We start from the raw sequence: 17,112 nt of genomic DNA, 5'->3' as shown, positions 1-17,112 counted from the left end.
TGAAAAGTGTATTTATGCACCTGACTGTAATAACACCAGTCTGATCATAAAAATAATGTCAAAGTAAGTGTGGATCAGAAATAACACAATATTAAAACTCTAATCCATTATTTAAAAGTGAAAAGTCAGATCTAGTGAGACGAGGCTTTACACAAATCAAACAAACTAAAACTCAAACCTCCAAAACAAAATCCTGGGGAAAACATTCTATTTGTATTCATTTTTTACTAACTGCAAAATTGCGGCAAAAATTAAATAATAATTATTATTGATGTACGTCAGAGCATTTCAGTATTAAATCAAGTATACGTGTTGCCAAGCAGTGGAACTTGTATAAATGAATGAATATGTTACATCACAAGTGATAACGGACTATAATCTAGGGACAATTATGTGGGGATTATCTCTATTATGCCCCACAGAGATACAAGACAAGTGTTACCTGGTCATGATCATGCAGGACATTAATCCTAGCACCATGGTGATGTTACGCTGAATAACAATGATAACTGATTGGAAAGATTGCCTTTTGGATCAAGCACATGTAGACGTATTAATGTACACCTGAGGCTTAAAGCAATAAAGCCTTGGTCCAACAGCACTGCAGCCGAGTGTGATTACCTGTCTTAACGAGGCTGTCAAAAGTTTGTGTCATTTCTGTGGTGGTTTCCCTCTCATTACATTTATATAGACTTTACCCTTCCTGAGAAGGTCACATTATAATATATGCCACTTTAGATTTGGCAATATAATATACTGGGGCGATAGAGTGAGTGAGTAGCTTTAGTTTTATGCCACACTCAGCAATATTCCAGCTATATGGCGTCGGTCTGTAAATAATCGAGTCTGGACCAGACAATCCAGTGATCAACTGCATAAGCATTGATCTACGTAATTGTGTCAACCATGTCAGCAAGCCTGGCCACTCAATCCCTTTAGTCGCCTCTTCCGACAAGCATGGGTTGCTGAAGATCATTTCTAACCCAGATCTTCATGGGTCGGCAATAGCGTAGTCTAGTGTTAGTTTAATTCAAAAAGAATGGATCAGCATTTTCAGAAAAGACAGCAAATAGGATACAACATATGAAACATGCGACATGATGTAGCACCTATAAATAAAGCACTAAGATTAATCATTGCGTCAGTAGTGGATATACAATCAATCTCTAAGCAAGTTTTTATTGATTGGCTTTGTTACTAATTATAACAAGAAGTGCACAGCAAGTAGTATTGTGGTAGAAGGTGAATAAAACAATGACTCCATTGACCCACGGTTGTCATGAGAACAATGACCCCGAACGGAGTGTGCGTCATTCTCAACATCGATATTTACAAATTCCAATATGCGTGCTCTTCCAAGTAATGAAATGGCTCTTCCAATGATGAACATGGCTAGAAAGGCTTAAAGCTCCGTGTTTAAACAGAGACGGGTTGTACTATTGACAATCTGCTGGAGAATAATGAAATGAGACAACAATCTACCTCACCAATCTCAAAATGTTGTAATCAACACTACCCCAAAGGGACATGCCTAACATTAAGCAAATTGTATTGGTCTATCAAACCTCACTATGCCATATCCCTTTAAACATTGTGGAGCTATACACCACAGCAAGGACATTAAACATTAAAATGGCTTGACTGACTAAATTTGGAAATTTACATGAAAACTTTATAGAAGTTTCTGATCAGATTTCACTGTCCTGAATATACTGTACGTAAACAGTGACAGTTAGGCATAGTTAATGACAAAATGAGTCATCATGGTCTTAAAAAATGGTATTTGAAACACTTAACGCTGTGTGCAATGGATTGTCTGACAATACCATCACATAAAACACCAACAGCATCTGTCTCCATGCTTTATATTCCTGGGCCGTTGGTTGGAATTATTCACAACCTATATCTTTACAAAGAACAGGTCATCCTCTTTTGTCCACTGAATAATTGTTGTGATAAATACCCTGGACACATCTACTTGCACAGTTCTGTTTGGGATGTGATGCTACATAATAATTAATTAATTAATTATAATACTTAAGAATATTTATCGTCTTAAAGCACACAATCTGATTATTATCACTCCTGATAACCCAAGCTGCCTGTGAGGTGCTAAAAGGTTAATAGTAACATGACTTATCCAACCGGGGTACCCATTCTCTGATGGGTGAACAGCGGCAATTTTGAACAAACTTATTAGAAACACGGTCACCCATCCAATGACTCTCCTCGCTGATACATTGCTTATAAACCTCCAGTGACGTCACTCTATTCTAGCGAGGCAGCATTTCTTGTCATATCCCGATGCCCCGTCGATTAGGGGGTATTACTTCTATATCGTCCCTCTGCCCAGGGATTTTCTGAGGAATAGCCCTTGACTTTGAATTATTACTTGTTTTGAAGATTGATACGACTTTGTCTTGCCATCACTGAATGTAATCGTAAAATATGACCTTATTGAAAACTTCCAACATGTAGTGCCGACACCCGGTATCGAACCTGCAACCCTTTGCTTACTAGCTTGGCGGTTTTATCCACTAGGCTACGAAGGATCGCTGTGAAGAATGAGATTGTTTGTCAGCATGAACAGTGTGTTCCTCCCAAGACGGGTAGTGCGGGCAGCGCACGCGGAGGGCATGGGTAGCGCCTACGGCCCTCGGGAAAACATCCTTACTTCTTCGTAATGGCCGCGGGTCATGCTTTATCCTATAGTTAACTTCAACTGATTTGTGACCTGGGCTCTATGCACAGGACCACACGCCACCACAGGACCACACACCACCACTGGACATCTCACTAATCTCATCGCCCTTCTTATCAGGAATTTCCCATGGATATTTCTTGGCACTTGCAAGTAAGTTAATTGGATGCTTATTTTCATCATTGTTTTGTCATTCAAATCAGACCTAAATATGCAACTATGGCTGCAAATGGGACCAGGTACATATCGTGACTGAAATCTGTAACACTCAATAATAAGAACAACATTCAAACAAACATCACAAGCCAAGCTCTTTGGTTGAGACCAACCATTTATAAAGTAATCTGTATTGAACATAACCACCTGCCCACTGTAGATGACATCCGTAATTGTGCAATAGCAATGCTATTACAAAGATCAGTAACAATAATTACTGTTCATCTTTTTTTCCAGAAGCACAGAAAAGAATTGCTGACATACAAAACATTGGAGATATCAAAGATCTGATGTAAATACATTCAGATAATCAAAATGAGATCAAGAAATAAATCATAATTGCACAATCGATGTGCATGGGTTTAGACAGGAAGTTGTGAAGTAGAGTAATCACCGACACCTCCAGCCACTAATCAGAATTAGCCAATGGCTGGAGGTGATTCAGTGATTGAACATAATGTGACCTGATCACCATGGTCAATGATGGCAGTAGTCAGAACATACCTTGCCCTCAGAACCCCGACTTCACGTATGTCATTAGCTGTCAGACTGTCCAATAATCAAGCAGTTTATGACGTTTCTGTCTTCATGTACATTGTCGCGACATACTGACTCACCACGAAAATGTGGTCCAACTTGACAGCACAGCAGCAATCAATCACATGTCTGTCCTAACTCCTGTTGTTGCAACAATTCAGACTGAATCTCACACCCCTTATGTCGTCTCTTGATTTGATCATCCTGGCATCTTGACAAGAAAAATATTATGATATTCACCCCAACCAGCCCCGACCACTTCAATATCAAAAGTTAATTTGGGGGGATCAGGGTAGAATTGTTCCACAGCAATGGCTTACTTGTGAGAACATTCCGACAGTGGGGTAGCCTAGTGGTAAAAGCGTTTGCTCCTCACGCTGAAGATTCAGGTTCGATTCCCCACATGGTTTCAGTGTGTGAAGGGACAGTGGGGTAGCCTAGTGGTTAAGCGTTTGCTCCTCAGGCTGAAGACTCAGGTTCAATTCCCCACATGGTTTCAGTGTGTGAAGGGACAGTGGGGTAGCATAGTGGTTAAAGTGTTTCCTCGTCACGCTAATGACACAAGTTCGATTCCCCTCATGGTTTCAATGTGTGAAGGGGAGGTGTGGTAGCCAGGTGGTTAAAGTGTTTGCTCATCATGCCGAAGACTCAGGTTCAATTCCCCACATTGGTACAATGTTTGAATGCCATTTCTGGTGTCCCCTGCCACGATATTGCAGGAACATTTCTACGTGAGGCTTAAAAGTAAACTCACTCACTCAATGTGTGAAGCCCATTTCCTGTGTCTTCCACTGTGATATTGTTGGAATGTTGAAATAATTAGCATAAAACCTTACTCACTCACTGGAGAGCATGCTAATGAACTGGCTGGTCAAGCCATGCAACCGTTTGTCCCAGTGCCCTGACGGAGTGTAGGGTTGCTCATGCTCTCAATCACTGGTTTGTGAGGTCAAGCCTCAATGTCTACACCTCACCACGATATATAGCAGGAATATTGCTGACTTCAACACCATCACTACCCACTCCTCATGGTTAAGTTTAAATATAAACAACAGCTGACTACAGAATTACAAGTGTCACTCATTCCTGACATTTTCACTCCATAGTTGCACACACTGGCACTACACTGAGTGAACCAGCTTGCTGCATTTCAAATTAGACCACTACAACTAACAGCCAGTCCTATTTAATCTAACGTTATTTAATCTCACGTCATTTCAAAATGATTTTGTCTTCCCATTGCATGATAACATATTGATTCTTGTTCTCAGAGAAACTGCAATCACCATCTAGCCTTAACTTAAATATGCTTCCAATATTTATACACAGACACACCAAATTCTGACAGATATCAGTCACAGTTCCCAAATAGTCAAGGACAAAACGCTCTTTTTACTGGACGTACTAAACGTCCTTTGATGACACAGGCCTATTTCTTTACATTGTGACCAATATGAAAGGTAAACAAAGCAGTTGTACAGCCTTGCTCCCCAATTACAAGCAGACAAAGTAGCGGATGGGATATGATGCAAGAAGCACCTGACCCCTGATACTGACTGGGGCTTGCCCCGGGGGCTGAACGACTGGGACATGTTACAACATTTTGCTCGTTGTTACCTGCTAGCAAAATCAGATGACTCAGGTACACCGGTTGGACATCACAGTTATCATGGGGTCATGATTCACAAACTTGTGTAATGTAAGTGAGTGAGTTTAGCTTTACGCCGCTTTTAGCAATATTCCAGCAATATCACAGGGGACACCAGAAGTGGGCTACACACATAGTACCCATGTGTGGAATCAAACCCGGGTCTTCAGCCTGACAAGCGAACGCTTTAACCACAAGACTACCTCACCGCCCCTGGTGCCATGTGACACTTTGTGCCAGTACTCACATGTCTTCGTTAATAAAAACATTTTATCATCAGGACACGTTACATGTAAAGAACTATTTTGACTGAACAATATGTCCCAAGCCATGTTTTTATCAAATCTCTCAAACTTATTGTATTAGTTCAATGGTTGAGTCTCTCTTTCATCATAGAATGTCTCCCTAACATGAGAAGTCTTGTGCGTTCACTCAGCGTGACTGTTTACTGTTATCTGGATCTTATCAAGAGCACAAAGCAATGTCTATTTACCATCCACCTCAAACACGCACATGTTCATATAAGCAAAAACACTTTCACTTTAAATTCAAATTCACATAAAATTCAGTACAGAAAATGTAAATGTAGTTATTCCATTCTGTCCCTATTCAACACTAGCCATGTGGACACAAGCATGACCTGGCCTGGCCATGTTAATCAGGTTCTACTTGATGGCACCAGAACAATGTCCATATCAACACCTGATTCCTACATACCATCTGTCACATACCCACACTTCAACATGGACCACAAACTGTAAGTAGAACTGCAGCCATGGGATAACAGTGTCAATAATTACACCTTGAAGTATTGCCAACCTTTAAACCTCACTGCTTACCACTAGCCGTGTTAATACCACTGCTTGCTGTCGATTTAGATCATGGAGATCAATAGTTGTTTACTAAATGTCTATTGATTATGTACAAATATTGGAGAAGTAACTTTAAGCAAAAATGAGGAAAATCAGAAAGAAATCAAAATATTTCACATCACTGCTCGGGGGTATCTTCCCATAAGACATACCTCCCAAAATACAGACATGTTTATGCATGGATTACAAACAACTACAAACGAGTTGTGTATTCAGTCTATAAACATGATTGCAATAGTTAATGTAAAATATCATCAATGACACAATTTCCATATTAATAAAACATTAATAGTCTTTCAAATGATATTTCAAATTATGGATCATTCCAGCCAGCCCTATTAATAGATGTTCCATGCTAAATGAAACCTAAATCAAGTCAGTTGTTTTCCTGTTAATTTGTGCTAGTGCTTAAATACTCATTGTACAAAGTGATCTTTTCACAAAAGTCTGCAACCTCAATCTAAACATTGCTGAACAGAACTATATTACAAAACACCCTCTATATCTGTACAGCTTGGCTGTAAGCAACACTTAATGTGAATGTCCTCGATGTCATTCTGAAATATAACATGGCACATATCGGCAGGATGCATGTCAATATCTGCAATGTACATCGCCATCACATCCTTCAGCCCCTCAGGCGACCTCCTCAATTTCCTGGGTGTCACATCGGAACACGACTCAACTGCCTGAGGCACTGCTGCTAAGTTTAACCATTGTGAGGTGATATGGCCGTGTCTGTACACCCATTACCCCAAGATTATTCCACCTTACTAACTCAGCTGGTCTACTTATCCCCAATCCCTAGCCCACACTTTTAAGTTTACAATACAAACAGTTCAGTCCATGATCCATATCATATGTCAGGGTCTACCCAGCTGAATTTGAATTCACATTCAAACATACAGTGAAATTAATATCAACAATAGAAATAAAAAAATACAAAAATTAATCTTTGCACTAAAATGAACTCAACACCAAATATTTTACATTTTTAAAAACATGTCCATTTTTTCCACTCAAGTCATTCTTACAATATGTTTTCTCAAATCATGCTTTCAAATTAGGATTTGCTTTCAAACTTCATGTATTGTGTTCAAAATTAGAAGAACTTGTTATGAAACTGTCACCTTGAAACCCCCCAGATATACAGCCATTGTGTGGGGTTCCCAAGAATATATTCCTCAGCAAAAAACATTTATTTACAACATAGATGTATTCACTAAAATTCCATATAACAAGACTTCATGTTATAACAGGACATAACGGCATAACATCATATACAAGTAGCTGTTTTAGTTTGAACCTGTGAGTTAGAATCTTACCTTTTGTTTATTCATGACAAAGTAACAGCCACTTGTTCCTTTTGAGCTTAATTTGGGAGGTATTCCAATGTCAATTGCTTGTTCCACATCTTGAACAAGTCTCCCAAAGTCGGGATCGTTGGGAAATGTGTTTCGATATGGCAGTTCCTGAATCACATTTGGTAGAGATTCCATTGCCTCATAATATTCAGATGTATCTGAAGCTCTCCTCACCACTGTGCGCTCATTCTTCTCAAATATTTGAGTCCTGTCACCTTTTGAAATTGACATTTTTCTTTGTTGCATATACTCACGTCAATATCTCAAATCCTGAAACTCATTCAACTGCAAGTAGACCCTTGAGAAATGTACAGATCGTTTCCTTGTCAGACACTAACCCAGCATGTTCACTTTTAATGTGAATATCAAGTCATTTTGTGATCATAACTGGTTAAGTCAATGTATTAAGCCAGTATAGTTACAGAACAGTAATCTGTTAATCCAACACTCATTTAGGACACATTTCTGAGAAATTGGTTTCTTTTTCCTCAAGGCTGTTCTAAGAAAAGCAAAAGAAAAAAGGAAATATATCGCATATCTTAGATCATTCTAATAAATGGCACAACTCAACAAAAAACTTTTCCAATTGATTTGCACTTTGAGCTCACATTAAGCCCCAGCACACTGTCCCTCCAAACAAAGTGTCAATAATCCTTCAGTACCAGCTGACTATCAGGCGCCAATTTCAGTCCCAGCAAAGTATATCCACACACAGACAACCACCATCTGAAATCATCCATATCACTTCCCTGTCCTCGATATCCCCCAGCTGATCACATATTGTAATCTACAACAGATGTCAACGCATATCCCACAAGACTCTTGTTGTGGCCACTTCCAACACTTCCACACACCTGTGTGAGAGCTGCCCTCTCTGCTCCATGAAACGTGGCCAGTAGCCTGCTATAAATAGCTCAAGGAAAATAAACCACCTGTTAAGTCATGTGACAACATCAAACACAACAGGGGAGATAACTCCTTATACACAGGACACCAAAGCTGAGGGCATTGATTTTCTTCTTCAAACAAATCTTGACATTTGGGTCAAATTAGAAATAAATGAAGGAAGTTACAAGAATGAAATTCTTTTGTTCTTGTGTCTTTGATAATTTTTTAAGCAAGTACACTTTCTGACAGGTTACTTTCACCATGTCGAACATAAGGGAAATTAAATATTTCTTCCTGTATTGAAGACACTGGGAGTTGCACTTGTGAAGTGTATTATCTGAAGCAGTCAAGTCAACTTCAAGCCGTCAGTCTAAAACAAGTAAAGTAACAGACTCATCCTTGACAGACCAGGTCCAAATCAAAGGCTACAGTTTCCGACAAAGAAATCGGAATGGTCCAATTTGTGCTATTAACAAATTACTCACACAAGTGGATATACCTGGTGAGGAATTTACTTCAAACACATGAAACACAATATGTGTTTGAAAAAAAATATTCCACATTTCACTCAAGTGAAATAACAGTCAATGCCAGAACTACTTTCAATCTGCATGCTCATTGACACTTTCATAGTATGCCCATGAATATCGTGACAAAAATAGATATAAAATAGAACGTCTGTCTTTTATTCTCAAATAGGATGCTTATCTCGTCATGTGACATTTTCATCTGCACTCCTATTAGGTCAGGTCACTCAACCAGACACACATGGTACTTGACCATAGGTAGATGGTAGATATCCTCTATGTCTGTCTATATCAGCAATATAATACAAGCAAAGGCAGAGCAATCAATCATTTTTCAGGGCCAGTCCTGGGATTAATATACATCTGCTCAAAGGTGAATATTTCAGTACAAAGTCGCCAGTAAATGACAGCGAAAATTCCCAATTTGAATAAAAAATTACCAATTCCTTATAATTTACATAAAAAAATAAGAACAGTAAAATATCCAATTTTGACCATATTTACCCAATTTAGATGCTAAGAACACAGGTTCCTTACCTAAAAAGATCCTTTTATAGTTATATTGAGACACTATCTTCCACTCTCCAAGATTATCAATGTAGACAGCCACTACCTGAATACAAGCAAAACCATGAATAGGTAGGGTTGACAGCCTTTATTATTGATTGACAGTTGTCAAATAGTTGACCACATTCTGCGACATTAGGCAATCTCAATCAAATTTATTCTGGGAGTATTGTGGAACTTGGGTGATAATTGACAAAAGATTGAAATCCACGAACACAAAACAGGAATTTAAATTTGAGTAATATCCATAAAAACGGCAACACAATAACATTAAAGTTTTTTCTGTATTCAGGCATAAGACAAACAACAATACCACTGTTAAGGTTTGAATCTGATTGATGTATTTCAAGATGTATTTGAATCTGATTGATGTATTTCAAGATGTATTTGAATCTGATTGATGTATTTGAATCTGATTGATGTATTTCAAGATGTATTTGAATCTGATTGATGTATTTCAAGATGTATTTGAATCTGATTGATGTATTTCAAGATGTATTTGAATCTGATTGATGTATTTGAATCTGATTGATGTATTTCAAGATGTATTTGAATCTGATTGATGTATTTCAAGATGTATTTGAATCTGATTGATGTATTTCAAGATGTATTTGAATCTGATTGATGTATTTCAAGATGTATTTGAATCTGATTGATGTATTTGAATCTGATTGATGTATTTCAAGATGTATTTGAATCTGATTGATGTATTTCAAGATGTATTTGAATCTGATTGATGTATTTGAATCTGATTGATGTATTTCAAGATGTATTTGAATCTGATTGATGTATTTCAAGATGTATTTGAATCTGATTGATGTATTTGAATCTGATTGATGTATTTCAAGATGTATTTGAATCTGATTGATGTATTTCAAGATGTATTTGAATCTGATTGATGTATTTCAAGATGTATTTGAATCTGATTGATGTATTTCAAGATGTATTTGAATCTGATTGATGTATTTGAATCTGATTGATGTATTTCAAGATGTATTTGAATCTGATTGATGTATTTCAAGATGTATTTGAATCTGATTGATGTATTTCAAGATGTATTTGAATCTGACTGATGTATTTCAAGTTGTACTGCTGAAACTGTGTTAATCTGAAACATGAATGTCATTATGTGTTTTCAGTGTATTTTGTTGTAACTAAAGAAACCGAAAAAAATGAGTATCATCTCCGATGTGTCAGCTGATTTTCACAGGAAAGATGAACATGGTGTAGGTATGAAATGACACCACTTTAGTAAAAACCCACAAATACTCTTTCACAAAAAATTACTTTGTCTATACAATAAGGAAGGGATAGCGAAATCTTCTACAATGCTGGATCCCCAACAAAAGATGAGACTTAAACTCTTGTGAACCTGTGAACTGTGCTGGTCTGACAGACACACTGACAAAATATAAATATTTTATGAATGCTTCAAACAGTAAATGTTCACCAAAGGAACATGATGCAACCCAAGAAACAATGGACACACACATTTAAAATATCTGTCAACAAGTTTTCAGCATTCCAGTAACAGGCCATGTACAGAGTTACTAAAGCACCCATGAATATATATTTCACCTGAGATTAATCAACCGCAGTATCGTGACTCTACATCGTAACACACATCAAGCAAATGTGTCAATAGACATTCCTTTCTGATGACATTTTCTAAAACGAAAGTTGGCAAGTACAGCCATTCAATCGGCTTGTATAATTAACTTGTTGTTCCTCATGACATGCCCATCAGCAACAATGACAACACATCTTTTTGTTTATTTGTATTATTTTCAAAAACATTGTTGAGAAACATTTTCAACAAGTCAAATTTTTCTTTTTCATCAGAGTCCTTTTTCAGTGTAAGCCATTCCCAGTGTGACTGACTTGCAGGGGAACATTGTTACGGTCACTACAAGCATGGGCTATAACTTCATACTTCCACCTAAAGTAGGGCTTTGTCACATACAAGAGAACACATGTAGTTATTTGAATCAAGTTACTTATAGACTTCGAACCTTGTAAAAAATATACTAAATCAACAACATGTTGTTCTTTATCTTCACAATTCTATTAAAAAAGATGACTACACTTGAAACTTTCATTTTGACTTAATAAAAAAAAAGCCCTTTATGACAGTAACACTGCTTCCATTATTTTCCTGCTAGTTTCGACATTATCATGAGGCAAGCGATATGCATAATGCAATAATTCATACAGTTTCGTATTTCATGTACTAGATGTCTCAAAATGAAAAATAAAAATAGTAATTGAGTGAGTATGATTTTACGTCGCTTTTAACAATATTCCAGCAATATCACAGCGGGGACAAAGAAATGGGCTTCACACAATGTACCCATACGGGGATATCAAACCCGGGTCTTCAGCATGACGAGCGGACACGTTAACTATTAGGTTACCCTACTGCCACCAAAAATAAAAAAATATTGTATCACAAGTGTCTCATCTACAGAAAATGTTTCTAATATAAAATTCAGATTCAGATCTGTTATCACGGTGACTGTGCATTATCGAGTTTATTGGTCTTTGGGACACACTATATAATATTCAGTTTTTATTTGTCTGCTACCATGGGTCAAAATCAATGAAGAGAACAAACACAAAATATAATAATATCAAATTGGAGAGTTAACAAACATAGCAAATGAAAGCAAATACATCTCTGCCTGTCATATTGTCTTGTTTAACACGTAACATTCTCCCAGTGTTGTATGTATGAACAGCTGTGACAGGCCTGTGGGATTGTGTGCAGATGACACAGTAAGCGTACAAGGCTTGTGCAACAATAGGCTGACAATAACCTTGTTAAATGTCCCTCAAGTTTACAGCATAAACAACAACAACACTTATTATCCGAGTAAAACATCCACAGGTCACAGGTTGTAACCACCTCATTCCAATATCACAGGGACACTTCTACAGTTGTAGTCAGGTAAAAACCATCATTGCATCAGTGTTGAGAGTTGCCGCAATACCACGCTAGCACAGTCCACAGCAACGACAGCCATCGTCTAAACATCTTGTTTACAGAAGAAACAAAGCATAAACATTGCCTCATTGCTAATTTCAAAACCATACCTTAGAATCTGGTAAAAACTGTTGTGATGAACACTTCTTAAAATGATTACCCCGGTTGTATCCAGCACCTGATGATCCTGACAATGATGGTTTGTAAAAGTGTTTGGAATTGCTAATTAATTATTGTTTTTCAAAAACAAACACTGTCAACAATTGTTGAGAATTCCTGCCCATATCATCCGATTTTCAACCATAAATCTAAAATTAGTTGCACACAAGTTGTATTTAACTCATTTCCCATGTGGCCCCTGTACTCACCACATAATCTTTAATGATGAATGTTTAATCATTATTGGATGGAAATTGGTTGGAAATTCAACCAACTTTGTTTTGAACTGATTACATAGAACATTTCTTCAATGTAATACACATGATTAATGTAAAGCAACAATGATGAGAACTACACCATGTACTCAACAGACCAATGTGAACTTTGGTGATAATTTTAGCAAACAGAAACACATTGTTTCCACATCTCTCCCAATTAGTTTCAGCTTGTGTTTGGTGCAGGTAAATCACAAACAGTTACAGACATGTGATGCTTACTGAGATACTGAGGTATGCCCTTTGACATTAATGTGCTGCAGGATACTAATTGAGATGGCTCGGTGTGCCCTATGAAACCAGGTGTGCCTAAAGATGTTCATCATGTTTAGGTGTGCCATCAGGGACAATCATCAATCTTTGAATTTGTAGATCGTCACTTCACTTCCAGGAAGATAAAAACAAGCTCTATTAATCATGAAGGTTTGCTCCCTCCATTTTCATTGAAGTCAGTAATACCTTTTCAATTTCTGAAAGTAAATCTATTGCTCGTACTATGAATCATTTCCTCATGAGATCTTAATTTTCATGCATTAGTTTAGATTACCGGTATTTGTCAAATTTATAACTGGCTTTGTGTAGTGGTTAAAGCGTTCGCTCGTCGCATTGAAGACCCGGGTTCCATTACCCACATGGGCACAATGTGTGAAGCCAATTTCTGGTGTCCCCTGCCATGATATTGCTGGAATATTGCTAAAAGCGGTGTAAAACTAAACTCACTCACTCACTGGCTTAGTGGAATAAATACAAGGTACACTTACACACTGTGATTCGTTAGTGGGCTCAGGGACTTGGTCTACAAGGTGTTTCAGACTCTGACAAATGTTCTCATCTGGCAATATCCAGACAATGGTATATCACAGTTTAGATTGATCTGGAATTCCAAGTGCAAGGCCCTTTAAAAAACTGGGATGAAAACATAATGTTCAAAATTTGAATATTCTACTATTCATATTTTATAAATGTTCAAGAATTTTGAATTTATTAATTCAGTTAGGGATTTCCTGCAGACTTAGAAAGATCTTGATTATCACCCTCTGGCCTCTGAGCCTGTCTAGGTAAATCTCTGCTAGGGTCCTGTGCACATTGTAGACATTGTAGATGAGTGAATGTCGTATTCCTTGCAGACAGACAAACCAGTGGTTGACAGCTTAGACAACAATCCATGAAACCTAGGTCACAGTGACACACAAACCACCAAGCACATACCTCAAGCCCCTCATACTAAGTATAGTAAACCCTGGTGACAAGCATGGCTATAGGGGACATGCTGTGTCACAATATACTCATTGCGTCAATGAACAGGAGGAATCTCAACACTATCTTATCTTGCTGACAATGACTTGGCTGATTTGTGTTGTCTCTGCACCTACAAGTACTAACAATTGGTGTTCTATTTGTCCATTGGCCCACATAAAACAGGGTCAGTGTATCTCCCTGATAACCTTACACTCACCTTAAAACTGGCCCAACATCAGGCACACTGACCATCAGATTTCTATCCCTAGCTGTCACACCATTTTGATATTCCGAAGTACCGACAGATGACAACATATCTCTGTGTGCTCCATTACATCTGTCCTCCATAAATATGCCATACATCAGGTATATATGATACACATTCATACTGCAACCAGAATTCAAGCTACCTGTGCATATTATAACTGTGCAGTCTAATATTTGGGTGCGCATGCATGTGTGAGCATTGTTCTTCAAATATGCATGGTAATCTAATAATTAATATATTGTGGCCTGAGGAATGTGACAGTATTGATGCAATGTCAGTGGTGTTATGCCGTGCTCTGAATCAACTGGTCAATACATATCATTTAACAAATTTTTGTAATTATGAGCACATCAGCTGGTCTACCAACTCCTTTTATATAAACGATCAATATGTTGGCATTGTCATATGAGTTCATCATATCAGCCTTATCCAAATGTCAAGCACTGTTAATGTCCTAAGTAAGATTAATATTTCATGGCTTGGTGTCAAAATGTAAATTTGAAGAAAAAAAATCAGAAACTGGTCTAAGTGAACAGTTCAGGTATCAAGAAGTAACGCAAGTGATGGACTGGAATAATGGAAATGTTCTGCCTTGTTATCATGAGTACAGACTTGTGACTGAACGGAGTGGTATATGCTTACCTACTTCTGTTTACTATGCTTAAACATATCTATGCAGATATGCTCAAACATATCTATGCAGATATGCTTAAACATATCTATGCAGTCAGTGTATTGTGGTACACTTCAAACAATACAAAACATATGGTGATACCTCTCACAGATAAGGTTATCTCCTGTTGGACATCCTTGAGGGCTGCACCCAACAATATCACAGCCACATCACTGCAACCTTGAACTAGTCAAGCCAAGATTAGATGAACCAGTGATTGATATGATGATCAACAATCCAGGCCATAAGAGTATGATTACATGGAGTCTAGCAAGTTACCAAGCCTAACTACCAGACCAAGTATGGCACTTCTTACATGCATGTGCTTCTCAAGGCCAAATTCTAACTCTGAATCTCTGCCTTTATATGTTCTCAGTGAGCCTTGTCAGGAATTGTCACTCATCATGCTCAATGTTAAATGTGCATAAGAAAACATAAATGGGGTCGCAATGATTGATCAAATCATTGATCCATTGCAAATGTGTATAACCCAACAGCAAAACCTAAAATACATCCTGTTTTTGTGGACATCCAGTAATAAACATGATAAACTTTCTTAAATTTATATCAGGCAATACACTGAGGAATCTCCCTGAACTCTATTAACTCAGTTTCCTAATTTTTTTCACTCATCAAACTATCTTATTATTATAGCTGTACAACCTGTACCCACGCTGTATACTGCAATAGTACAGTATAAGCATTTTAAAGTAATTAAACTATGGCAATGTTATGTAATAGTGATTTACAATCACAAACCTATTGAGATTGAATTATCCCACGAAAGGCCATTTAATGGCTCAGTTAAAAGTGTTGATAGTAACCATGGTTACGACACACTTCTTAAACAAGTAAAATTGAAACATTGACTTGTGGTTTTAAATTGCTTGTATTGATTAATTGTACTACAATTAAAATTTAGAATTTGTCAGTTAATAACTTCAAACAGTTGTTGTCAGTTCTATTAACATGTGACATAAATTACACATAACATGATCACCCTGACTATAAGTGCTATGAATATATCTGCATGAGAAACAGATAATTTTACAAACAGCATAAAAAAGGATATACAGAAGTCATTCTGACATGATTTACTTAGTATACATGAACAAAATCAATCATAAATCAAGAAAAGACTGGTACTCAAAACAATGTAAACTTGTTTGTTAAGAAGCTGGTCAAGATCAGCCAAAGATGAATCACCTGGTTAAAGTTCAATCTGGAACACTTCCCCTCAAAACAGCACTATACATGAAATCAGCACACGCCATAGTGACATTGCTGACTTACAAAACCAAAAAATCCAAAACAGATAAGAACAAAATACAAACCCCTTCCTTATTCTTCACAAAATAGCTGCCACTTGATCCCTGGTATATTCTCTGTGGTAGCATCCCATGCTCGATCGAGTCTTCTGCTATCCGTATTGTCTCTTGAAAATTAGGATCATCAGGGAAATTATTCCATATTCCTATGTCATGGTGCTCTGATTTAGGTCCAAGTAAGGGGGAGCTTTCCTTGGTGCCCGTCCCCCTAGTCGGAGACCTAGGACCATGACTGTTGTACTCGTGATAGTTATTTTCTCTCGGAGCGAAAGTAACTTCGGGATGAAGCGCGGATATCTCCTCCTCTGATGATGTGTCAGCGTGTACACTTAGACTCATATTAACAAACACGTAGGTGGGGGGATTTCACAAACACACGACTACTGCCGTGTCAGTAATCAACAATAATAATACGCATACACATCTTACAATTCATTCCGTGACCATTAGGATTTCTTAAGATCCGGACAATTCCGAACCGGGCAGGTTCGAGAGTTATATAGAAAATGTGGAACGGGTAGTAAATAATAACGAAAACTTTCATAAAGCAATTTGTGTTGCTTTACATATGCAGTCGAGTTTAATGGGTTTCCCATTTTTGTAACCTGTATGTTTTGGGGGTTTTTTCCACACGCATCGAGGAATCAGAATGAGTATCTAAAACATGTCACTTCACCATACAATATACGGAGCAGAGCCTTTACAAAGCACTCTTCATAGGCACTGGAAGAGGCCTACGTCATAAATGTATATCTACACTATAACCGTGAATGGAGACATATATATTTAACAGGATTTTGTTGTTGGCCGAACAATACAGCATTATTAGTATAACCCGACCCAGATATCCCATACTACAAGCAGCTT

General features: G+C 37.6%; 1 protein-coding gene across 1 annotated transcript in view; it reads right to left on the bottom strand.

Annotated features, from left to right (window-relative positions):
- Window positions 1-16,718, bottom strand: part of LOC124258268 (phosphatidylinositol 4-kinase type 2-alpha-like) — a 40,956-nt gene extending 24,238 nt beyond the window's left edge. The window contains 1 exon segment of the mRNA XM_046692334.1: window positions 16,252-16,718. Coding sequence (XP_046548290.1) covers window positions 16,252-16,584 — 333 coding nt within the window. The 5' untranslated portion in view covers window positions 16,585-16,718.
- Window positions 16,719-17,112: the final 394 nt, after the last annotated feature.

This window comes from Haliotis rubra, unplaced genomic scaffold (assembly GCF_003918875.1).
Source record: "Haliotis rubra isolate DU_JTF1 unplaced genomic scaffold, ASM391887v1 Scf69, whole genome shotgun sequence".
Lineage (NCBI taxonomy): Eukaryota > Metazoa > Mollusca > Gastropoda > Lepetellida > Haliotidae > Haliotis > Haliotis rubra.
Note: the sequence above shows the minus strand (reverse complement) of the source record. Positions and strands in the feature narration are given on the sequence as shown.